Raw genomic sequence first — 26589 nt, forward strand, 5'->3', positions numbered from 1 at the left:
CCTGAGAAACTACATTCCTGGACAAAAGATAAAGAAGTTGGACTGTCGAAAACAGGAGGCCTACCTAGTGGGAGAGCAGCGCGTGGACCACACCGGGACCAATCATAGAGGGCAAAAGGGCACGTGAACAAGTAGCTTTAGCCTATTAGCAATAAGATAGCGGCACGTGAAGCTTGTGATAGTGTATAAAATGCTGTGTAGCCTTTAGTAAAGTGGCATCAACTTGATCACATTGGTCATCTAAGTTGTGTCCGGGACTTCTGCGTCAGCACTCCCTTTCCCAGCCCAAAGGGCACTGCTCCTGGACAGTCCTCTCTCCTACGCTGACTGGAGAACCCCTCCCTGCCATTCCCAACCTTGGGATCCCCCCAGAGCCCTCTCCCAAACACCAGTCCCTCAACTGAGCTGGGGGCCTGAACCCATCTTCCATAAAAACCACACCAGCTAAACAGGATATTCCTGCAGACGCCAGGTTCCTCATCATCACCTGCACGACAACAGCACGAGCCGTCAGCATGGGGTCAGCCGACACAGGCCCCTTCCACAACACCCTCCTCTTCAAAAGCATCATGCTTTCTGCTCACCTGCTCCACACCATTGCCAGTATCAGACACTATGGCATCATCACCTGTGGCACTTACAACAGCAAAAGAAAAACCGTTATAGTTGTGCTTCTGTGAAAACACCAAGCCCGTGCTTCTCCTCTCTACTACCCCAGCTCACCTCAAACACTCATCCTACTCCAAAGGTGCCCACACAGCACATACAAAACAACACAGTGCTCTGTGGACAATCGGAAAACACAATGAGCCATCCCATATCCTGAAGGACACTGCACCTTACATCCCTGCCGCTTTCTTGAGAAACGCCAACACTCCACCTACAGGTGCATGCAAGATGCTCACTCCAACATGTGCTCCATCATCTCAACATTAGGCCTATTGAGACAGAGGAGATCAACAACTGACACGGTATACAGCAGAACTAGGGGAAAGAAACACGGTCCCATCTTCAATAAAGTCAGCAAAATGCAAACACAACTAAAACTAAAAGAAAAAACATAAATGCATGCTATTAAACCATCTTACCCCCTGCTAACCACCTAATGCAAAATTTCTCACCTGAAAAGAAACCCCTACATGCCAGTGCACCCCCTATTCCACACACTGCTGAACCTTGACTGGTCCTGACACTCTCCCCACACGTACCTCTCTTGCTGTGAATACCAAAACACTCCTGCCCAAAGAGCTTCCACAGCTCCAAAGCTGCTACTGACTCAAGGACTTCTAGAGCACTGACCTCAGAGAAGCCCAGAAACAGGAGCTTCCTGACCAGAGGCTGGGGCTCATACACCCCGGGCCCCACCCACCACCCTGATCATAATCACCTGGGGTAGGGGAGGCGTGAACCCCCAGAAGGCATCCAGGCGACCAGCAGCAAGTTTTCTCCTCTGCCTTATGGTTACAGCATGCAAAATGCTGAATGAAGAAAGCGACCCTTCCTGGAAACGACAAGATCTGTTCTTCCACTGCCTCTATTGATCCAGCGATGGGACCAGGTAGGGAATTAAACTGAGCTTTTCTGGGGTATAGATAGAAAAAGACAGGTATCATACTAAGCTGCGTAGGAAAGTAGTCGGTTAAATGCTATAACAATATCATTACCCAAAACGATGTGCTTTAGTTTCTTATGAAAAAAACAAAATGCTACAGGGTTACGCTTCTTTTCTAGCAAGACCCCGCATGCTACCTAACTTCTAACAGAACTGTGTTCTGGATAGGAGTGAAGAACAAAGCAGAATTAGATCCTGTAAGAATCCCTCCTCAAAAACACCAGCAGTGACAATATATTTACTGTAGATTGCCAACAATTCTGAGTGACTTTGATGGTCTCTCCAACTACCTCCCCTAAGAGTGCCAAAGGACAGAAAAGACCAAAAAGCCTGAAACTGTATGAAGCAGCCTAATTAACACCTAAGAAGCTAGAACAAAAATAAATTGTAAAACATGATGAAAAAGACCACAGGAAATTTATCAATAATGTATGAAGGTGATCGTCTTTTCAGCTCAGCTGTTGAGGAGAGGGGCTCCAAAGAGGAGGATAATGGCGGGAGACCCTTTTGAAAGCATCAAAAACCCATGGCAAAACTGCAAGCCGAGAAGGCAGAAGCCCAGGGAAGAGGGAGAGCCTCAAGTCACCTCCCCGCTGAGCAGGAAGAGTGAGCTGCGAACGAGGGCAGTGGGGACTCAGAGTGGGCAGAAACTGGAGTGACGATGCCCAATGCCCCTCACGTACAAGAGCAGCCCCCAGGGGCACGGCGAACCGGACGGGAAAACAGGGCATGGCGCATCAGTTTGTGCAGCAGTTCGTGCAGGCAGGGCGAGCGGACAGGACACAGTTCATCTCCTGGGTCTAGAACTTATCTGAGCTAGTTTCATTTTATTGTCCTGCACAAGTAGACTGAGCTATGGTCTCCCCTTGTATCAAAACCACCACCAGAAAGAACATGGTGACCCAGACGGAGCTGCCGTGCAAACATGCAGTGGTCCAGGTCCCGGGCTGCAGGGAGTGTCTGAGCCTGTCAATCCTGCCGGAGGGCAGCAGTGACAGCACCTGTGTGTGCTGCAATCAGCTGGATGACCTGCTCAGCCTGGTGGTGGAACTCAAAGAAGAGGTTGAAAGATTAAGAAGTATTAGGGAGTGCAAAAGTGACATTGATTGGTGGAGTAGCACCTTGGCACCCATGAAGCAACAGGAGCAAATGGAGGCTCCAAACGAGGCAGGCAATCCCTCATCCTCTTGCTACCAGGCAGAAGGAAGGGACCTAAGAGATGGGGGAGGCTGGAAACAGGTCCCTGCTCACAGAGGCAGGAAAATCCTCTCCCAACCTCCCTCACCCTCCATGATGTCCCTTCACAATAGATTCGGGGCCCTGGAACTTTTGAATGAAAAAGAGAAGGAGGAAGAAAATGAGACAAAGAAGGAGGAAGACCAAGGTCCACCAAGGCTGGGTCATTCTAGACCAGGTATTAAAACCAGTTCTAAAAAGAACCCCAGAAGAGTCATTGAAGTGGGTGACTCCATTCTGACGGGTGCCAAAGCCCCAATATGCAGACCAGACCCACTTCACAGGGAAGTCGCTGCTTCCCTGGGGCCCGGGTCAGGGACCTCACGGCAAAACACCCTGCTCTAGTGAGACCCAAGGACTACTACCCGCTCTTGGTTTTTCAGGTAGGTAGCAACAATATTACCAGGAGAAGTCCTAAAGCAATGAAGAGAGATTTCAGGTCCTTGGGGAAAGTGATTAAGGGGTCGGGGGCACAAATTGTGTTCTTCTCCATCCCTTCAGTTGCAAGGATGGATGAAGAAGAATACAGGAGAACTCAACAGATGAACTTGTGGCTCCGAGACCGGTGCTACTGTCAGAGCTTAGGATTTTTCAATCCTGGGTTAGTATACAGGGCACCAGACCTTTTGGCATTAGATGGGATGCACCTGTCCCAGAGGGGGAAAAGGATCTTGGGGCAGGAGTTTCTGGGCTCATTGACAGAGCTTTAAACTAGATGTGAAGGGGGAAGGGGGCAAAACATCAGCCCATCTGAAGTGCATGTATACCAATGCACACAGCATGGGTAACAAACAGGAGGAGCTTGAAGCCGTGATGAAACAGGAAAATTATGATGTTGTGGCTATTACAGAAACATGGTGGGACGTATCCCATGACTGGGGTACGCCAGTTGATGGCTACAAGCTCTTTAGGAGGGACAGACAAGGAAGGAGAGGTGGGGTGGCGCTGTATGTTAGGGACTGTTATGATTGCTTTGAGTACAAGTGTAGTGAAGACAGGGTAGAGTGTCTTTGTGTTAGAATCAGGGGGAAGGCCAACAGGGCAGATGTTGTAGTAGGAGTCTACTATAGGCCACCCACCCAGGACAGAGAGGTGGATGAAATATTCTATAGGCACTTAGGAGAAATCTCATGATCGCTTGCCCTTGTTCTTGTGGGAGACTTTAACTTCCCCGACATCTGCTGGAAATACAACACAGTAGAGCGGGATCAGTCCCAGAGATTCCTGGAATGTGTGGGAGATTATAACTTCCTGACACAGCTGGTGAGTGAACTGACCAGAGAAGGTGCCCTGCTGGATCTCCACTTTGTGAACAGAGAAGGACTGGTGGATGATGTGGTTGTTGGAGGCCGACTAGGGCACAGCGATCATGAAATAATAGAGCACTCTATTCTTAGGGAGGCCAGGAGAGAGGGAACCAGAACTGACATCATGGACTTCCAAAGGGCTGACTTTGTCTTGTTTAGGCATCTGCTTGACAGGATCCCTTGGGAGACGGTCCTGAAGGGTATAGGGGTCCAGGAAGGCTGGGCATTCTTCAAGAAGGAAGTCTTAATGGCTCAGGAGCAGGCAGTCCCCAGGTACTGTAAGAGAAGTCGGCAGCAGAGAAGGACACCCTGGCTAAACAGGGAGCTTTGGCTGGAACTCAGGGAGAAAAGGAGAGTTTACAGCCTTTGGAAGAAGGGGCTAGCCACTCACAGTGATTACAAAGATGCTGTGAGGCTATGCAGGGCAGAAATCAGGAGGTCTAAAGCCCAGCTGGAAATTAATCTGGCTTCAGAAATCAAGGACAACAAGAAAGGTTTCTATAAGTATGTCAGTAGCAAAAGAAAGACCAGGGAGAGTCTCCATCCCCTGCTAGATGCAGAAGGAAACATGGTAACAAGCGATGAGGAAAAGGCTGAGGTGCTTAATGCCTTCTTTGCTCTTTAATAGCAAGACTAGCTGTATTGAGGGAATCCAGCCTCCTCAGCCAGAAGACAGAGACTGGGAGAATGACCCCCCCGCAATCCAGGAGGAGATAGTCAGTGACCTATTGCATCACATAGACACACACAAGTCTATAGGACCGGATGGGATACACCCGAGGGTGCTGAAGGAGCTGGCTGGGGTGCTCGACAAGCTGCTTTCCATCATTTACCAGCAGTCCTGGCTGACTGGGGAGGTCCCGACAGATGGGAAATTGGCCAATGTGACGCCCATATATAAGAAGGGTCAGAAGGATGATCCAGGAAATTACAGGCCTGTCAGCTTGACGTCAGTGCCTGGGAAGCTGATGGAGCAGCTCATCCAGAGTACCATCACACAACACATGCGGGACAACCAGATGATCAGGCCCAGTCAGCATGGGTTTATGAAAGGCAGGTCCTGCTTGACAAACCTGATCTCCTTCTACCACAGGGCGACCTGCTTGTTGGATGAGGGAAAGGCTGTGGATGTTGTTTACCTTGACTTTAGTAAGGCCTTTAACACCGTTTCCCACAGCATTCTCCTGGCGAAACTGGCTGCTCGAGGCTTGGATGGGCACACACTTTTCTGGGTAAAAAACTGGCTGGATGGCCGGGCCCAGAGAGTTGTGGTGAACGGAGTTAAATCCAGTTGGCAGCCGGTCACGAGTGGTGTCCCCCAGGGCTCGGTTGTGGGGCCACTCCTGTTTAACATCTTTATTGATGATCTAGACGAGGGGATCGAGTGCACCCTCAGTAAGTTTGCAGATGACACCAAGTTGGGTGGGAGTGGGAGTGTTGATCTGCTCGAGGGTAGGGAGGCTCTGCAGAGAGATCTGGACAGGCTGGAGCGATGGGCTGAGGCCAACTGTATGAAGTTCAATAAGGCCAAATGCCGGGTGCTGCACTTGGGCCACAACAATCCCCAGCAGCACTACAGGCTTGGGGAGGAGTGGCTGGAGACCTGCCAGTCAGAGAGGGACCTGGGGGTGTTGTCTGACAGCCGGCTGAACATGAGCCAGCAGTGTGCCCAGGTGGCCAAGAAGGCCAATGGCATCCGGGCTTGCATCAGCAATAGCGTGGCCAGCAGGGACAGGGAAGTGATCTTACCCCTCTGCTCGGCACTGGTGAGGCCACATCTCGATGACTGGGTTCAGTTTTTGGCCCCTCACTCCAAAAAGGCCATTGAATGACTCGAGTGTGTCCAGAGAATGGCAACGAAGCTGGTGCAGGGTCTGGGGCACAGGTCTGATGGGGCGCGGCTGAGGGAACTGGGGGGGTTTAGTCTGGAGGAGGCTGAGGTGAGACCTCATTGCCCTCTACAACTCCCTGAAAGGAGGGTGCAGACAGGGGGGGATAAGTCTCTTGACCCAAGGAACAAGCGCCAGGACAAGAGGGAATGGCCTCAAGCTGCGCCAGGGCAGGGTTAGACTGGCTCTTAGGAAGTATTTCTTCCCAGAAGGGGTTGTTGGGCATTGGAATGGGCTGCCCAAGGAGGTGGTGGAGTCCCCATCCCTGGAGGGGTTGAAGAGTCGGGTTGACCCAGCGCTGAGGGATCTGGTGGAGTTGAGAACGGTCAGTGTGAGGTTCATGGTTGGACTGGAGGATCTTCAAGGTCTTTTCCAACCGAGATGATTCTGTAATTAAAATTAGCTCAAATTAATAACAAATCAGTAACAATCTAGTCCAACCCCTGACGTGAACAGGGACATCTTCATCTAGATCAAAGCGCTGTTACACCTGACCGTTGATGATTTGCATGAGGTGGAATGTTCCTGTTTCTTAGGGAATGTTGAAGCGGAAAAAATGCCTCTGTGGCCCTTTCCCGGGCCGTGGCGCGTCCACGCCCCTGCCCTCCTGCCCGTCTGACCGCCCGGAGGGAAGCGCTCCTGGCCGCGTCGATGGGTCCCGGCGCCGGGAACGGCCCCACCGGCGCTGCCGAACCGCCGCGGGCCAGGGCACGGCGGAGCCTCCACGCCTCCCTCCTGGCGCCCCCGGGGCCGGTGCTCCCCTGCGAGGCCGGGCAGCCGCTGCGGTGCTTGGGGAGTGCGCGGGCAGGAAGGGCTGAGTGGTTTTTTTAGCTTTGTAGGGGTGGATCTCCCTTTTCTTTGCCTGAAAAGGGCGGGTTTGGGAGGTGAAATGCTCCTCGCTGCCCACCGGACCCCTCCTGACCGCCCAGCGCCCTCCGCCCCCCGCGCCCAGGGGCCGCCTCGCCTGATGGCGGGCAGGGGGAGCCACTGGTGTTTGTCCCGGGAGGGGGCTGTGAAGGCAGAAGAAAGGCTCGGATGGAGGCCGAGCAGAAGGTGCCTTTGTGTCTGCCCGTCGGTGCTCTCGGCTCCCCATTCCCTCTGCGCAGCCAGTGCAGATGAGCCGCGGGACCGCTGAAGGAAGCCTCTGCTGCTGGGGCTGCACCTTCCGCAGGTGTCTGGAGCTGCTAAATGAGGCCTTGAATTCATCTGGATTTAAGGGAGGGAACTTCAGAATCCCCCCCAGCTCTGCCTGCATTGGGTTCCCCACACCCTCTCCCTCCCTCGGTCAAGCCTGATGCCAGGTCTGGGCAAACCATTCTCAGGGTGCTGGTGCTGGGGGCAGTGGTGGTGCCAGTTCGGAGCCACTGAACGCCCTGAGCACGCTGCCGCTCTGCTGCGGCAGATCTCCAGTGCCTTCTAAGGAAGCAGAGGCGAAGCTGATCCCTCTGCTCCCAGAGGCTCCTGCCACAAACCAAACACCCTCTGTGCCTCCGCCAGCACCCCGAAATCCTGCCCTCGACCCCAGCCTGTGCGCACAGGATAAACCCCCCGGCCTGCGCACAGCTCAGAGGGAGTGAAGCACCCAATTGCTGCCAGAGTTAAAAAAAGAAAAAAGTTTTATTCTCTTTTTTACGCTGCGGGTGTCAGTGCCGGTGTCGGTGTCGATGCAGGTGACGGTGTCAGTATCGGTGTCACTGTGGGTGTCGGTGTTGGAGGCACTGTCGGTGCTGATGTTGGTGCCTGTTTTCAAAGTTCAACATTATTGCAGTGTGACCATGTTCCATCTCCATTTGTTCCCCCTTGCAGGTGCTTTTAATCCAATAATTCAACAAGTCAGACTGTTACTTGGGCTTCAAAAGTGCAAATAAGTTCCAGGTACTCACCCACCTTAAGGTGTAGCTGTTTCCCGTCTCAGCCACTGCAAACCCTGCCTAGCGTAGCATACCACTTCGGGCACGCTGCTGTTCAGTGCCAGAGCGCATGTCGCTGTGCTGAGTTCAGCAAAAAACTCTGGAAAAAGGGGAGGCAGAGAGAAAACATTTGGTTGGTTTCACACAACAGGCACATCTGACAGGCGAGGGGCAGCGAGCAGCGGCAGCAGCAGCACCCTGTCAGTCGGCAGGTCCCGCTAAACACATCGTTAATGCAGAGAGCTCAGCAACAGTCGAAGGCCGGGCAGCATCACAAGCACAGAGGGCAGGGCACGTGGGACGAAAATGTACTCACACAGGCACACACACGCTGAACCGCCTTCCTGGGCTCTGGCTTTGAAAGAACACCGAGACGCCACGGTAGGTGGGCAGGAGTTTGGGTGTTCACACCCCAGTCCCTACTGGGGTGCCTGGGCGTGCTTCCCCCAGGTTTTAAACCTGCCAACTTTGTTGTCTTTCTGAGCAATTCCTGGCAGCACACACAGCTGTCACCAGGCTGGTCCCTTTGCTTCACCCATCCTCAGACCTTGGAGACATCAGGATTTCTCAGCTGAACAGGTTTCAAAATCTGTCCAGCTGGCCAGGCAATACAGCTCTGACTGGGGTTGCTCACAGCTGGGCACATCAGACAGATTGAAGAGAGCCCTCCTCTCCTGCCGCCAGCTCCAGCTCTGCACAGGTGGCTCCAACATCACTCACAACCAACCGCTTTCCACTAGTTTTCAACTTCCCTGTTTAAGGGATATCTGAAGGCCACTGCTCTTTCCTCCTCCTCTTATTCCCTATGAATTGCAGAAAAGAATCAAGGATGTGGCCTTTTTTTTTTTTTAGTTTGATGTACTCACTCTCTGTACCTCTGAGCATCTGTACCTTACACTGAGTATCAACAAGCTCCAGGTCTGAAACTCCTTCACCATCCTGAACAGCGGCAACAACTGCCAAACCCACAGAAGTCTTTACTATTCTCCTGCACAGATCCACTCCCCTGGGAGTATTTACTACCCCAGTCATCATTCCCCTCCATTAAAACAGCAACACAGAGCAGGTTTTGTCCTTCTCAGTGACAGCCTTTGGAGGATATAACCCAAAATACTACACACGCATTGCTGCTGCGAGCAGAGATTTGCTCAGAGGACACCCAGCAACTGAAGTTACTCTCTTCAAAGGGGACTTGCAAAGCCTTTTCAATATCAGCAGCTGCCTCGGTGTGAGGATTTTTACAGCCCTCCCACAATTCAGCCAGGCTCATCGTGCTTATTTTCTCATTCCAGTTTGCCAACAGACGGTGGCAATACATCCTGTCGCCCACAGCAACTAACAAAAGTTTGGGTTTTATGAGAAATGACACTGCAAACACCACATGGGATGGCAGGTTACAGACTGAACTGCACCCACTCTAGGGCTTTTGCTTATTCACCGTTGCTTGTACCACAGGAGAACACAACACTTTTAACAACAAAAGTGTAAAATCCAAAAAGTAGAAGCAATTTCAGGAAATGGTACTGGCAAATACTGGTCTCGTGCCCACCAAGGACTCCAATGCAAGAGCTGCTCAGCTTCTCTGTTACGGAGAGAAGCCAGCTTCACCGTTTTCAAGGCCAAAATACCTGCAGGTTTGACAAACCAACTAAAACACAAGGCTACAGGCCAAACCCCTGTTTTTAAAGAAGGGGAACCAACTCAGAAAAGCTAAGTGCCCCCAAGGGAAAAACAAACCGCAAAAACCCCCTTATGCTTCTCGTGTTACCATGAAGCAAGTTGGCTGGTTCCCTGCACTTGATACCCTCACCCCTTAGCTCTTAAGACCTCTGAGGGTGCCAAGACAACCTTTGCATTGGAGCACTCATCAATTTATCACCATCAGGTATCTCTGCCAATAACCTGCCAATGTGCCACAGCTGTCTGCTTCAACATACGTGATGCATTAATCATCCGGTACGGCGTTTGCTACACTGAGCGTTAGGATTGAAGCAAGTACATACACACAACCACCACACATGTGACCGAAAAGCCAGAGGGCAAAAACTTACCCGTGTTCTTCCCGGCCAGTGCATCGGCCTTTTCCCAAATATCACATGCATAGAGGATATGGGAAGTGATGTTGACATAGGCAGAGGTGATGTTTGGGATGTTGTAGGGCACAGTGACTGCAGAGCCATTGCTGTTTCTGCTGTAGCTGCCAGCATAAGTCATGCCTGTGCTTCTGCAGGAGAAAGAAACACCATCATGAACATTTAACTTCAGAGTGAAAGACATCAGACTCTTTTATGCCAGGAGCTATTTGGTACCCTCCAGGCCTGCAGGATGGAGTGGAGTGTTGAAAACTGAGATGTGTTCAGCTGCGTAACAAGTAATTCGGTAGCCCTCTGCCAAATGCAATTGCCACCGCACACAGAAAAACTCTTTCTTACTCCCTGTCGTTCAAACGTGGGCCAAGTGTGCTGGGCACTGGGTCAAACACTGTTACGTGACAGCTTGACTTTGACTGCCACATACACAGCAACACTGGTGCAGGTACACAGAAAGGACAAAGTGCTCAACAACTCAGAAATAGAAAATTAGCTTCTTTTTCTTAAGTGGTGACTAAGCCAAAGAGAAAACTATGAACTATGTTATGCTACCACAGGATGAAGGCATAATCCTACTGGGCAGTTGCTAGGGAGGTGGGGATAGCATCCCGTTAAGTCTCAAGGGATCTCTAACAAATGACAACAACAACAGGGGCTCTGACACAGCAGTGACAATACCTTCCTTGGTCCCCTGACCTGCTTCTCAGGTGGAGAACTGCTCTGCTTAATATAACTCTGGACTTCATAACAAAAAAAACACTTTCCGAGGAGAAAAGACAGGAAGGAGAGAGCAGAAATACTCCTGACCCTAACGGTATGATTTCAGGGGGCAAGAAGGAGCGAGTGGTGAGGCACTCCCAAATGGAGGCAGCAACTCAAACACTCCAGCTCCTGTTTTCACTCACACCTTCGTAGAAATATGACAACGTACGTATTTTTAAATCTTACCTTGCAACACATGGAGAAGGTGCTTGTGTAGATCTGGAGGAACTCTGCAGCAAGGAACAGAACTCTTGTTAGGTTTGGGCTATTCAGCCAACATCAGTAAGTCCCGCAGCCACCCAGCTGGCAGCTCAGTAACACGCTTGCCCTACCTTGAAGTGCTCATTCAGGATCCTGGAATACTTCAGGGCAGTGTCTTTTTTGTAACGGAACATTGCCATGTGCAGAAGGGACTGGCAGCGCATGCTGTGAACAGAAACACACCCAAGCATCAGTGCTGACGCTGGCTACTGCCTGCTCAGCAGTCACCAGCCTTGTGGGACAGAGGCAGGCACACATCAGCTGCACTGCAGCGGCAAGAAAGCTCCGAATGTCTCCTCCTCCGGCTCAGCTTAAGAAAAGACTCTTTAAAAACATCCCAAGGGAAAAAAAGCAACCGAGCAACCAAGGAAGGTCCATGCCTGGTCTTTTATATAAACATGTGCCCAGCCTCCCGTAGGTGTCACAGGCTGAGTAAGCCCCCGTCCAGAAGAGCCTTTGCTATGTTCAGCTTCAGTCTCAGTTACGCAGCTTAAACATGGGCAGCCAAATCGCATTCTCTCACCTTCAGAGAAAGCCCTTATCAGCTCTCCAGTTACCAGCAGATCTAATTTTAGAGCCTGTGCCTTCCACATGTGGTCCCTTTTGATATCCCGGCTTCCTTTAGAGATGTTCCAGTTCATTCTGGTTTTTATATTGTGGGGTTTTTTTTCCTTGCAGAACTCCAATTCCCATTTAACTCATTCCTTTGCCCCTGAAAGTAATGGGTCTATCAAGTCTAAAAACAGAATATGAAGCCACAGAAAAACAGTTACATACCATAACACAGCAAAGATTTTGTCCTGTGAAGATGCTGTGGAGTCTGTAAAGGACTTCAGTGTCATGATGAATCTAAGGAAACAAAATGAACAGAATCTTGTCAGCCATCAGTGCTCTGAAGTCCCACCGTTCATGAAAAATCATGTCATGCCATTATCTCAAACACCAGTCCAAAAGTCAGGAAACCTGCTCTGGCACTGAGTGGTTTGTACGATCCTGAGCAGAGGACTGTGTCTCCAAATGCCTTGTTTCCCAGGCAGCAGGAACAGATGTGGCCCCTTATGTGACTCACTCTGCTCTTACACTGATTAACAGGCAACATCCCTACAAGTAGAAGCCCTCCATAGGCCAGCTCTAGGCCTGGGGCCCAGAAGAGGTGCCCCACTACTGAAGGTGAAATATTAATTCAAGTGTTTCTGGACAAGACAGACATCTTAGTGGAAATGTTTCTTCTGGCAAAAAACAAGCAAGCAAATCTCCTTTTTGAAAACAAAGCAACAACAACATCTTGGAAATACAGTCCATCAAGTTCATCAAGACCAGAAAGCACAAACTGTTCTTCCACACACAATACAGTTGCTTTGTTTTTCTTAACTGAAATACTACTGAGCCGACATGCAAAAGTAACACCAGATCTGGATAAATTAAAAACTCCTTCATGTTCTTGACTGTCATAACCAGTGTCCTCTGGTGTACCTCGGCTGTGTGGCTCAGGTGCCGAGCAGGACACGGTGACTTCTTCTGATCAGCAGTGCTGAAACATGTCAAAGGATTTGTCTCTGGTGCCTCGCCAAGGGCTGTCTCGTGCTTGTGCAGCAACCCGGGCTCTGCTCCGTGGGGGGAATCCAGAGCTGCCAGTTGCAAACAAGAACACAACTCCCCCTCCCGCTCCAAACACGCTGCCTGACCACCACGCTGTGAAAACCGCTTACTTGAGGAGATCTATGGTGCCTCTGAACACGCTGGAAGCGCATTTTGGTTCTCTTGGGTCTGATTCCAAGGCAATCCCGTATTCGATGAAGGAAAGGGCAGCATCTAGGTACTGGAAGGCCCTTCCAGTCTTGTCGGTCTATTGAGAAGAAAATTCTCATTTTTAGACTAAGACAAAAGCTACTTCTCTCAAGCGTACCCGAATTCCTTTTTTCTCCCTAGTTAGGTGGGATTTGAAGAAAGAAAAAGAGGTAAGTCAGGCCTCTGGGTGATAATTAAAGGGTTCTCAGCAGAACCCCTAATGTGGTCCCAGTCATCAGCTTTGTGTGCTCTGGCTATTTGTATCTCTCCCTTGATGGTTTCTTTGAGTAATTTATTACCTTCAGATGTTTTGGATATTATTGTCTGGTCTTGGAGGCCTGCCTCGGGAGAGGCAGATGGGGCTTGCCCACTGCAGTATTCCCTCACTTCATTTTCACAGGTAAATGGCAAGTGGCAAATGCACATTATCTGAGTGAACCATCATTAGCAACAAAAGATGTTCCTTCACACACACTGTTAAACTGCCCATAGCGCAGAAAGCCAGTGACATCTGCAACGGTCACTTCCAAGTCTTGTTCACCAGCAACACAATTACCGTGAGGATCCTGATGGTTCAGAGTAAACTGTGTTGTAACTAACTGTTGCACCTCTCTTCCAAGGGCTTTGTGGTAGCTCTGCAAAGCCAACAGGCCTGCTGACCTCAGACAGCGCCAGCTCTGAATCCTGCTCTCTAGGCGTGTTCTCTAGGTGTGTTTATAACCAAGGGAAATGTCTGAACACTTGGCAGATAAAGACAGCCTCCCCACGAGCGACTCGAACATACTCCAAGGGTGGAAGTCATGTTAGCCAGTGAATCTTATCCCATGCAGGCAGGGATCGGCTCTGAATGCAAGAGCTGGTGAGCATTTCTAGCACAGGGCCGAGACTTACCATTGCATCAGCTTTGTGCTTCAGCCTCCTCGCCTCTTCAATGTAGTATTCCACCGGGCACTGTCTGAATTGGGGACAGAGAGAGGAAAAACAGAGAAAAAGGGTGGGAGAATGATCAGTTTTACCTTCCTATCCAGAGGATGCCAGGAGTCCAAACATCCTGTTTTGGTAAGCCCGTTACAGCCTTATCAAACAACCTTACAATTATGATAGTCACTGAATGAGTGTTGTCTGCATGTTCAGAAATGCGCAACAGCTGAATGCACAGATAAAATGAATTGTTTTCTTAAAAAATGTGTGTCAGAATAACATTTCAAAATAAAAAGCCACCGGAGGTTAGGCTACTGTGAGGCCAGGTTTACTTCTTTGGCCCCATGGAAAGATCGTAGTGATGTGATCTCCTATCATTCCTCAAGTACAATCCCACAGACACATTTTGATTGAAATATACAGTAAACTTTGCAGTGCCAGACACTCATCTCGGAACAAAAGAGCCTGCATTCAAGTTATCTGCTTACAAGAGAGATGGTCACCAAGGCTTCTCTTGTTGATTGGTCTCAATCAACACCTAGACAATGATAAAGTTCGACCACACACAGTTCTGTGCACTGGGATAATCTATTCACCATGCAAATAGCACACAGCCGCCTGTGCACCAACAAAATGAGCAAGTAAAGACTCACGACCTCCCTGAAAAAGCCAGTTGCCTGCCCAGCACCTTGTGACAGAGGAGTTTGCCACTTGTCAAGAATCAGACAAATCAAAACCCATCACTTGTAGGCAGGCACCAGACACACCTCCTCTCCGATTTAAAAAGGACCTAATTTCCAGAGTAGAGTCCCTCAAACCAAGAACTGTTGTCATGAGACCTTTGCTTTGTGGTGGTATGGGGGGTATCGCAGACACCAGAAGGCATTACGAGTCAGGTCAAAATGCGAGCAGTACACTGGTCTGCAGATGATGGGGTATGTTTCAGATCTACCAGAAGGACTGCAAATGCTATGCTGGAATAAATGAGAAATTCCTGGCCATAAAGGCCACCTGAAATTCCAGTCAGTCACAATTCAAAAGGCACGCTGGCTGTGTGTCCATTGTGTCCGTCACACACAAAAGAGACAAAGACAAGAAGATGATTTTAGTGGAGAAGGGAAATGCTCCCTACCCACCCATACATACAAATCTCTTTCCTGGACTGGCCTTTGCACCTTTCACCCCTCTACAAGTTTGGGCCAGTCAGAGGGAAAAGCCTATTGGCCCTGAGGCATCTTGGTTTGGTTAGAGAAAGGGGGAGCTGCATATCCACATGCTTCAGGAGCCCCCCAGTTCAGCAGTCTCGCACGGCAGCAAGGTGAGAAAACAGAGCTCTGCCATATCCATCACATCCCTGTGTTCTCAGCTGGGAGAAGATGGGTCCCACCCAGCACCGACCCCGTGGGCACCAGCAGCCAGCCAGCAAGTGCTATCCAAAGCCCGTAACCAGTGACAGCAAAAGCAGTTGAGGGAGCAGGCAGGACGAGCATTAACACCTGACTTGCTGCTTTCATCACCACCTGTCCAGTTAAGAAACTGGCAGTGATCACCCAGTCAAAATTGATGGACATACAGTTACACTTAGGACAACGGCCTTTCCCAAGAGGCTGCCAGAACTCTCTCTGCTGTGGATGTGGTTGCTCAGTCACGGGAACAAGAGTCACGACTTCTGGGCCACACTTTCAGCTCTTTCACCTCTTTGCAGCGGGAGTCTGAGCAAGCAACTCAATTTGTCTGCAGTTTCTCCATGTGCAAAGAGTCTTCACATCATCTTCTCACTTTACAAAGACTAAGAGCTTTAAACGCATGTGAAGTGTCACGAATCGGATAAAGCTTTCTGCTGCTTCCCACACAGAGAGAGTACAAACTTCCCCCAAATAAAGATGACAGCAGAACCCAGAAGGAGGAAGACATGGGCAAAGAACAAGACGTTCATCGACTCCTAGAACGGCTTAGGTTGGAAGGGACCTTTAAAGATCATCTAGTCCAACTCCCTTTTTAAAAGCATTGCAAGGCTACTTCTATTTCTCATGAGAGCAGAAATAATTGATACTTGAACTCTCAAGTCTTACTCACTGAGCATCATAGAACAGTTGGGGTTGGAAGGGACCTTTAGAAGTCATCTAGTCCAACCCCCCCTGCAATGAGCAGGGACATCTTCAGCTAGAGGGCAATTTCTCTTGCCATCCCCTGATGCCCCTGAACTACCGTGCAGAACAAGCCCTTGCTACTCCCCACAGAGCTGCTGCCACCTCCCAGATCACTGCGGGCAATCATCTGCTGCCAGATCACCACCACTGCAGTCTGGAGAAGGGGAAACGACTCCTGCATCCCCGCAGGCAGGCAGTCTACCACACTGTTTGCAACGCAAACAACATATCATTGTTTTGCACAAATTTGTTCCCTGTACCTGGTCCGAAAGAGCAGTGCAAATCCTTGCCTATTGGCTTAGAAGGAAAAGCAGCACGGGCACAACTGGCAATTAAATTTCTTGCAGCATGAACAGATTTTTTGAGCTACGTGTAATACACGGACCAGAGCATGCAGCAAGGTAAGCTGCAGGATGGACAAGTTGGTGTTTCAAACAGTGAAGTCTTCATCCCCATCTCAGCTGTTGGAAATCAGGACAAATGCCACAACATTCAAGGCTTTTGCAGCAGTGTAAAGCAAGTATGGGGGGATGACCAGCCACTGAAACATCAGCTTATGCTTGGATGACTAGAACCATAATCCTCAGCATTAAGGACAGAGAAGAAGACAGGTGACACCCAAGTATCACTTCACATCTGCAACAAATACAAAGGCAAATCAATTACATTCCCACAGCCACATGGTTGGTTCCAGGATGTAAAGAGAAATCTGCAGCAGATGAAGTTTCAGAAGGCACATTAGGTTAGAAGCAAACTCACAAGTATGAGGACAGGAGATACAGTTCTTTTGCCTTAACCTCTTAAAGAAAGACTCAGTTTTATGCATCTTTCTGCCATCCCACCAGTGTATACTCACTTCGATTTACTGGAGTCCTTCTCAGCTGAAGACTGCAATGACTTTGTTTCTTTTTCTGATTTCTTTCTCTTCTGATCAATCTCCTTCTCCACTTCCCTCTAACAAGAAGGAAAAAAAAAAAAGAAAAAATCACTCAGGTTTTCAAAGTGCATGTAAAGTACAGACCAACTAAGCTTGATCGATTCTGGTTAAAGAAAGAAAAGACATGATATTGGAATCAACAAAGGGGGAACCCAGAGCATAGCGGATCTAGATTTCAGGCTCACTGACAAGTATCCTCAAATGACATTTTATCTACTTTTGCTTAGATAGATTAATTATTTTGTAGTGAAGGGGGTGCAACTGCTAAACCTCTTGTTGCTAATGGTAATCAAAATTAAGGCACTTCCATTGCTGAAAACAAGCATTTCATCTGTTCTGGATGAACTTTTTTCTCCTCCCTCAGTCTGAATTGTACAGACAGGTATTCAGATTCCTCCTGGGAAAGTCATGAACTGCAAGCAATTGTGTTTTGTGACACACCTCATCAAAGGGAAGGAAAAAACTGCGTTCACAGGGGAGTTAGATCTCTCAGATTGCCCCAGATGTGCAGGGGGTTTTGGTTTTATTAACAAGAATCTGGTACAGGTGAAATTTTAAACAGTCAGTTAAAATCATTGCCATTGTCTTCCTGAAGAACAAGAACCATTAAGGCACAGGGGTGATAAATAATACTTTTTAATTGCACTCCACAGATCTTAAAATACCAGGTGTGCAAATCATCAGCCCACCTGAATTAAAAACTTCAGCATAATTTCTTGCATGCCAGGCAAATGTAAAAGAAACTGCACTGATCAGTGAGCATCACCCACAGTGTGCCTGGTGGTGGGCAGAAGCATTCCAGGCCTTGCTGTCTCCCTCCTGAGAGCACAGCCAGGTTTATGTCACCATGATGGAGCTCAGTGGGTTGTGCTGGGTACAGTCCCTCTGGCAGTGTGCTCAGAGCAAGGCTCCAGCACCTCAATCATGGCCTGGAACTGTTTCCCAGGTTGCCACAGATGTCTGACAGCTGGACCTGGCCTAGCTGGCCACCAAGTCTGAGCCTCCAAAGACACTGATGCACCATGACATAAGAGAGACAGCAAGGCTCTGAGGTGAGTTTTCCTGCAATTAGACACTCAGACTGCAAGAGGAGACATGTCTAACATCAAACAGCTCCTCTCTGGGGTCTCTGAGACAACAGGAGAAGTGACAGATTTACTGCCTTCTCTACCTTTCTCTGCAAGAGGGGGACTGCCAGCTTCCCTCAAGATTCTTCACCATTTCCCTGCTCTTCTTAATTCTCCCCCACAACTATGAGAAGCTCAGAAAATTATGAGACTAAAGGAAACCCATGCGGGAACTAAGGGTATTCACCCACACCTGCTAAGCCACCTGCTCCGTGAGGAGAACCAAAAAGGTGTGCAGGCCCTGGCATACCCCCAGGGAACACCCACTCACCATAGGCCTGCAGCCAACTCTTTGTGCACCTGAACCACTGGCTGGAGGGACATTCACAGTCCCCTTTGGGAGGGAGCTTCCTAAAAACCACCAGTGAGTAGTGGCCACCTCAGCTAAAGGACTGTCTTGTCATTGAAGGGAAAGCAACTCTTACAGCTGAAAGACTCTGCAGAGGGGTCTCTGGGAAGCCCCTCACTGGACACATTAACATTGTGGCTGGCACCACAGCAGCTTCAGGGACAACCTGAGACGTTTGCTGCGTAGTTATCCAAGCGCTGAGATCCAAAGCAGGGTTCAGTGATGGGTGTTACTATCAGTGACCCTGGCTCAGTTCACAGTCTGCATTGATGGACAAGCAAAAGGCAGGGGGCTGCTGCTCTCACCCCTAGGAGTAACACAGGTGACACCTGCAGAATTTGTTCGTCTTTGTGTAAGCAAGCAATCACGACTGTTTTGTGGAAAGAAATGACTTCACCCAGGAAAAGACTACACTGCTCAGGCTGAGGTTGCACAGTGAAAGGCAGCAGAAGGTGCCCACGTGGACAAAACCGAAACACACAGACCGGGGCGGCCTGGGTGGGTTCTCCCTCTGGACACCCCCACAAACTGCAGGCAAGGTGCTCTCCCACAGCAGACATTAAATGGGTAGTGCAGATGGCTGCAGAGTCTGGGAGGTGCTGCAGATACTGTGTTGCTTTGAAAGGGGTTGCAAGGGGAAGGGGGACCACAGCGCTTCTTGGGTTGAAAGCCAGAGAAACCCACAGATGCTACCAGGGGGCTGGTCAGCCACACGCTGACACAGCCTGCTGCCAGAAGCTCCTCCAACATAGGAGGGCTGGGGCTTTGTTGTCTCAGAAAGCTATTATTCCAACAAAAAACATCCAAAAATGTGTTAAAACACCAAAGCATTTGTTAGCTTACAGGGCTTTTCACTTGCTCAGCAGGGGATTTGTGACCAACAGGAAACACCTGTGGACAGTTTTGATGCACACTCCCTTTAGAAGCAGGATAACACCTTGAGAGAAGGAGCATAATGGATCCACTCCCAAGCTATGAAGCGGAAACAAACTCTACACATGTGTTTTTCAACCACCACTTTGGTCCTTGTACAAACCCACCTCTACCTCCACCTCTCACCTTCCTCTTTTGACGGGACTTGTCACGAGTGTCTGTGATTTTCCTCCCCAGGTCCCACTTCCTCTCACGAGGGAGTTCCTTGGCCTCTGCTCTCTTCTGGTGACTGCCGGGATAGTGTGGTGACTTCTGGTGACTGGCGGGGCAGTCCCTCACCTGCGAGAGCAACTGCTTCTCCCTGACAGACAAGGAAAGTTTGTCCTGGTGGAAATCCTCTCTGGCCACCATGGCAGGCCTGTGGCCACTGGTCCTGCTTGGGGGTTGTGCCCTGGCCTTGAGGAAGGGGACTGAGAGCAAGATGCTCCTGGGCGCTGCCAGGCAAAACATCTCTCACAGGCTTGGGGTCCAGGAAGGGTTTGGCATTGGCCTGGTGGGAGCTCTTGTGCTTTCTGCTCTCAACGGGCACTTGCAGTACCGGCTTCAGGTCTCACACTCACCCTTCACTACAACAACTGAAAATCCCATCAGCTCCAGTGTGATCTACACATACACTGGCGGAGGGGAAGAGCAGAAAAGAAGGGAACAGTTGGGGAAATACCATTCTGGTTCCTAGGCCAAACCCAGCATGCCTGGATTATTCATTTCTAACTGGAGCCTTCAGTAAAACCCCACACAACTAAAGCCAGTTTTCAAGAGCAGCTTCAGGCAGTTAGAAACCACAGCCTGTATCTAACAAGAGAAACCAGGAGCCCTTACCCATCTACCCCCTATATAAAAAGTAGTTGTGGTTTTCCTCCTTATTTGGTCTAGCTAGTAGTTTGGGAACAAACCTGTACCTTGGAGGAGCAAGTGAAGAAGGTGGCTTTTCAGCAACCTGTTTTGTTCACAAAAACAAAGAGGAGAGGGGGAGGAAAGGTGAGCTTAAGGTAGTTGGAACAACACCACAAGTCATGATGATTTAAAGGGATGTCTAAAACTGACTTGGTCTAAACATCTAAAACATCTAAAACTGACTTGGTCATCACTATCCTCTTCGCTATCACTGAGCTGCAGGTCATCCTGGAGGATTCTGAAAGACAGCCAGAAGATAAACATCAGCCAAGGCAGGCACGGTTTCAAGCAGCAGACACTGAAAAAGACTTGGTTTGCGCCTGCCAAAACAAACCAGCCTCCCACATCCTTTTTGAACATTCGGCATGCTCAGTCTCCTCAACCCTGTCGTTACCTATATGAGTGATAAAATGAGAACACACAACCTGGACATTTCACTGCGCTTTCCAACTGATCTCAGGACGGTTTGCAATGGAGGTCAGTATTGCCAGCTGCCATCTACAAAGTCCTGTGAGGGGACTGCTCCTCAGCGCCGGTTACCTAGCGCACTCACAACACAGCCCACAAAGGTTACCTAGCACACCAACACAGCGGTTACCTAGCGCACTAACATGGCAGGGCAGGCTGGAAGAAGTGTGACCTTTGTAGAGCAAGAGGCTAGCACGCTGTTTGCCCCCACGGGCTCCCCAAGGGGCAGACAGCATTGTCTCTGCACCAGAAGCTGGGCATGCTCATGCTCTCTGCTCTCAGGGGTGGCAAATATTTCTTTTGTCACAGGGGTTCTCTTTTTGCTGCTGAAGTCTCCTGTCACACATACATAAGTAAATGCCAAGGTCAAGCCTGTCTCCTATCCCTTCTCTACACAATGAACTTCATGCTCCTGCACATCTCAGCAGTAACCGTAACACTGAGCAGTTCTCAAAGCAGTTTATAAGCGGGGAGGCACAAACTTGCTTTTACTATTGCTAGAGAAGAGAGAGGCTGCCTGCAAATGTTTCCCAAAGCATAATCTACTCCTCTGCCTGCAAGTGGTAACTACTGCTTGAAATTTCAATGCATTAGGTCCTCAGAAGGCTGGAAGGGAAGGATTTGTGGGGAGGGACCCAAAGTCCTCCCAAATTTTCATCACCCTCTTTGGCAGTCATGCGGGTATCCCAAAAGGAGCTGGAAAACAGACAGGCAAAACTCTTGCTGTTCAAAACTATTGTGATTCAGATCTTGAAACTGGCTGGAGACAGACTCCTCAACCCAGAGAATTACACAAGTGTCATTCCAAAAACGGGATGAAAAGGTTGGGAACAGAGACAGGGATCTTAATCAATCAGGTCAAAACTCTTGCTTGTTTCAACCTCCTTTGAAACAAAGGGCTCTCTGTAAGAAATTTTTCTCATGCCCAAATAAGAAAAATAAGCCTCCAAGCCCTCATGACAACACATTTTATAGCAAGAAACCAAATAGGAAAGATCCCCAGTGAACCACATCACCTTGGAAAAGTGGGGAGTTGGTGTTCCTGATGCTTGTTGGGAAAACTACACAAATTTTCACACTCTTTCAAGCCATCATGTCAAACTATGAATAAAATGAAAAGATTTACTGACCCCACAGTCCCCGAGTATCTCTTGCCGATGGTGGAGAGGTTCTCAGTGCACAAGGACTCACAAAGGTTTATGTGCTTGCTTTGTTCAGCCATTTTGACTTTGCCATTCCCCTGTGACTACCCTCCTTCTTCTAAGAGAAAACATAACAGGGAAAAGAAGAAATATCTTAAGAAAGGTAGAAATGCATATATACACACTATTAAAAAAGGCTGTAGAAATTTCATCTTCACCCCACTTTGCAACTAGCTCACATTCTGAGAATATCAATTGGGGTTTTTAGAAAGTCCACATGAAAAGTTCTTTTCCTTTGTTTGTTTTTTGAAATAAAAATAATATTTTAAAAAAAGACAATACTTTTAGAAAACTTTTCCTTGAGCAATTGCAGAGAGGTATACCATAGGATTGCTTTAAAATTTCACCCCTGGTTTTCACAGTTTTCGTAGCTGTAGCTTCACTAGCCCTCACAGGCTTCAAAAAGATATGCAGAATAGATCAGATTCAGTTTGTATTCCTTAGAATTTACATCAGTTGAATGCATTATTAGCAGTATGAATAGCACGAAGTGTGACATGATGTTAAGTAGCCACAGATTAAAGAGAAAAACCCCTTCAATCTGGTGCATTAATAGTTGGGGGTTTTTTCTTCAGTTTTGTTTTGTTTTTTACCACAGTCACCATAATCATGAAACAGTAATGTTTCTGTTGGTGAAAATTCCCTGCATTGAAATTTTCTGAGAAAAATCAGACTGATAAAACCTTAATCTTCAGAATAATCAAGAAAAATTTAATTCATTCCTGGTTCTTTTAAGTAACTGCACAGTAGAGATGGGAAATGAGTCTGGCTACTTACGGTGTTCTTGGTTGAGAACGAGGCAATGTTTTTGAAGGTGCATCATACTATTCTGTAAATCAGAAAGGAATTGTTGCGTTTATTTGCCTCACTTGTAACGTATTTTACCCTGTGGTCTCTGAACGTCAGATTAGAAAGTCACTTTCTTCCAGCAGGTAACTATTGGCCATTGAGATTAGTCATCACTCCAAATGGGGTTTCCTTATCATACACTGTTTGTTCTCTGCCAAACTGCTGCCTTAATTTCTAGGTCATGACTGTATACAATCTCTTCAGCATTTTCTAAACTCATCACTGCTCAACAAAGCACAGGAAATCGCGCTCCTTAATCAATGTAAACCCTTGATGTTCTCCTCAAAATATAACACACAAAACTGTCTGTCCATACACACATAAGAGCGTGTTTCCTTTGGATTTCTGCTTACTCAGATTCTGTGCTACAGATCCAACAGGCTGTGATTCCTCGAAAGGAAGGACAAAGTGCAAATTGAGAAGAACATAAATCAGCTCTCTCTTCAGAGCAGCATATCAGTGATTTGTTTTCCACGTGTTACTGTAATAAATACTTTCACTAACTTGTCAAAGCATGACTTCGAAGTGTCCAATAATCTAAGCTGTCCTGATGTAGCTTAGCATGGACAGAAATGGTACATGCTACTGCCACCAAAAAGGTGTTGCCAGCACATTAGTGCTAACACACATGAAGAGCCTAGCACAGACAAGGATCTTTGCCTTGAACATATGCTCAAGTACTTTAATGGGGGTTAATCTAGACAAGGCCTTTGGGGAAGCTGGGGCTCAGAAATTCAGAACCACCGTGTTGAAATTGCACAAGAGCACAAGACATACTTTTCTTGGCTCCTGATCCTCAAGTTTGAAATCCTGAAGAGTGGAATATAGGTGCTCCAGGAAGTGAATTTGCATGGCCTGCCACCCTCACTGCCTTTCCAGGAACAGTTATTTCAGGATTTCCCCCCAAGTCCAAGACCACCTCTGTTCTCAAGGTGTGCACCCACCATCGCCATCCGGAGTGGCTGTCATCACAACCGTTCCCTGCCAACTTCCCAAAGAAAGCAGCAGGCAGAATAACACAGTATCAACACTTAGCGCAGCTCAGAAAGTCAGGAATTATGTTCATGCTGAATGCATCTCATGACGAGCATGCACCACGCATAGTTTGCTCAGGGGTTTAAAAGAAATCAATGAGGAACGTGTCTGTGCAAAGTACATTTTTGTACTTTTGGCACCAAATAGACTGAAGTGTGAAAATCTCTACCATGTCACAATTTACAAGTGCCATTTTTTCATCAAGGCACAGGTATGAAAGTTCAGAAGTGTCCCTGGTTTCTGTATCTATTAGGAATAACATGAAATACAAAGATTTACAGGGAATGGAACCACATGGTTACCTTTGGCTCTAGAAGCAGGGATGAGAGCAATCTACGGGGGTTTCTGTGCAAGAACTAGAAGCAGCCTACAACTAACCTGGGTAACTATTTGCATTGTTACCACCCTTGCCTTCTCCTTTCTCCCCTCCCACTGCTCAGTTCACTGCCCACTTCACTCACTAGTTGTGCAATCTTTCAGTAGATGATAAACTCCTCAATACACTGCACTCCACCTCTTCGTGTATTTGTACATGTTTCCCTGTGGTTGCTACAAAAATAGTATTATGCATTACTAACAGGCAAGGAAATAGGATGTCTCATGAAACACAAAATGATACTTTGTATCTCTCTAGGATAGATATAAAACGTACCTGCACAGGATTCTTGGCTGTGGGTCTTTCCCCGCCCCTTCTCCAAGTAAGATTATAGGTAGTACTTCTAACATGTAATGAAAGTGTTAGGTACTAGCAGTACCTAATCTCTCATTTGGTTTTTTGTGTTTTTTAAAACAGCAAGGTGAACAGATCTTCACTGCTTTTTAGGACTGGACTCCTGATGGGCTGGATTTTTGCCTTGGCAGGAGTTTTTCAAGATTCCTGCAGTGAAAGAAAAAGCAGCCAATGACTTCAGAATCCATGGTCCCAGAGCAGGCAAAACAACATCTCATAAAGGGAAAAAGGCGGCAGCAGCAGCAGCAAACCAGGTGTTCCAACAGTGACGGTGAAGAAGACATCTTTGTATTTGAAGCAAATGAGGTGTGGAGGGATTTTCATGGCTCTCTTCTTCACTTCTTTGAAGCTGGAGAGCGCTGTGATGTTACACTGAAGGTGATACTGTCACACATCCATTGCATTTAACAGTCTGAGATTAAGCTACATATACGTGTGCTGGAAGTGGCTATGAATTTGGGCAGGGGTATGGAAGCCGTAGAATATCTTTCCTAGCAAACTCCATTTCTGGGACAAAGCTAACTTCCAGCTTTCTCAAAGAATTAAAAAAAAAAATAACTCTCCCACACAATTATGTTCTACAGCTGATCAAAGAGTAAAGGAGGAGGAAACCAGATTTATGACTCTTGCATAGCGTTGCTTTAATGCATTCTTTGTTACTCAGCTGTATATTACTTATATCCTGATCACAATAATTTTATATCTAGCATCCATTGCCAGCACCCACGAGTCTTAGATGTTGCTTAGCTAGACAACTTAGTAGTGTGAGAGAGTTATTTAAGAAAAAGAGATGAAGCACAGCTCCTACACCAATAAATGATGGATGCCTTTAAGAGAAATTGCTTGCCTGCTGCTTTTCCTATTAGCTATTAACAGGGAAAATCCTTGACAGATGTGTGTTCCTGGTGCCCCTCTGGTAGGCATCTCATCTTTCTAAAATGCCTGGGAGACAATGGAAATCTCCAAGAGGAAGAGGGGTTCTCTCCCTTCCACCCCAGCGGACAACAAGAGTAGAACAAGCAAGAACATTTTTCTGTTCTGCTTCACAACAGGTAGGAAGTTGCCTGTGAGCAGGCACTAGATGCAGCATCAAATAGGTCCAGTGGCTCGTAACAGCTGAGGTAATGCTCACAGGACACTGGCTGACAGTACTGAAGCTGCTCCAGACAACACGAGAGCCATGAAGCAGAACTTGCCTGAGAGCTCATCATCAGGTCTTTTTACAGCTGTCATTTTAAAAGGTGTTTTGGGGAACAAGGTTCATGTCAAAACTCTTAACAACCCTCCTCTTCCCTTTTCTTGACCTCAGCCTCACCTTTCTCCCTTTCCACCCACCCTTGTCAAAAAGGCAGAAAGTCTTGTTTTATAAACACAGTTAAACATACACTCCTGCTAGGGAAACTTGCCTTGGCAAATACACTTTACTGTGGCTGCAGTTTAACTTGCCCTAAGTTAGGCTTTGTATTAATGTTCATTTGTATTATTAATTGTGTGGAGCTACTTTGGTAATCTAAGAATATTAGACTGCACAACTGGGCTTCCAGCCCTCAGGTAGAGAATGTCATCTATGGAGGCTAGAGCAACCTACTTACACCTTACCGTAAGGCTTCCTAAATCACTGATTTTCAAGGAACTGGTAACTATATCTTGAACTAGGGTTTTCTGGAGGACTTGATTTTTCTTTCTGTAGTGCTCGGGCCTTTCTCATGTTTTAAGAATAATTACATCTCTACTGAACTTTCTGCTTTTGTGCGTGACCTCTGATAGTGAGCAATTCCAGCACTGCTGTTGTCAGAGCAAGTATTGATTTAACTTCTGGCTCTTAAAATATGATAGTTCATAACTGGAGGGGAACTTTGATTTTGAAATACCGAGAACATGCTAGATCTTTAAAATGAAGCAGATCTGGGTGATGAGGCTCTCCAGGGAAGGTACTTCATGATGGAGCTGTGGGGTCCTGCTGAGCCTCGCTGGGGGCTGTGCTTCAGGCTCTTGGCTTTCAGCAGCCCAAGCCCAGGCTCTCCTGGAATGGGGGTCTCTGGTTTGCTCCCCACCTTGCCCATCAGGCCTAGAAGCCATCCTGCTTTGCCCTTGGGCCGCAAGGGGGGGAACCTTTTGGGCTGGCGGGGGGAACTTGGG

At 48.1% G+C, this 26589-nt stretch overlaps 1 protein-coding gene across 1 annotated transcript; it reads right to left on the minus strand.

Annotated features, from left to right (window-relative positions):
* Window positions 1-7642: 7642 nt before the first annotated feature.
* LOC141942013 (AF4/FMR2 family member 1-like) lies at window positions 7643-13657 on the minus strand. Its single transcript, XM_074864955.1, has 9 exons — window positions 13640-13657; window positions 13412-13490; window positions 12497-12695; window positions 11845-11916; window positions 11139-11232; window positions 10993-11036; window positions 10006-10178; window positions 7932-8054; window positions 7643-7784 (listed from the first exon to the last, which is right to left on the minus strand). The coding sequence occupies exons 1-8, from the start codon at window positions 13655-13657 to the stop codon at window positions 7933-7935; spliced, it is 801 nt and encodes a 266-aa protein (XP_074721056.1). The 3' UTR covers window positions 7643-7784; window position 7932.
* Between the last annotated feature and the right edge of the window lie 12932 nt (window positions 13658-26589).

This window comes from Strix uralensis, chromosome 4, assembly GCF_047716275.1.
Source record: "Strix uralensis isolate ZFMK-TIS-50842 chromosome 4, bStrUra1, whole genome shotgun sequence".
Lineage (NCBI taxonomy): Eukaryota > Metazoa > Chordata > Aves > Strigiformes > Strigidae > Strix > Strix uralensis.

Excerpts from the sequence above, each read along its gene's own strand:
- LOC141942013 (XM_074864955.1), bottom strand. Across the intron at positions 12,696-13,411 it reads GAACCATCAGGATCCTCACG|CTCTGGATTCCCCCCACGGA; the intron begins GTAATTGTGTTG and ends TGCAACTGGCAG. Across the intron at positions 11,233-11,844 it reads AAAATCTTTGCTGTGTTATG|CATGCGCTGCCAGTCCCTTC; the intron begins GTATGTAACTGT and ends TTCTGTTCACAG.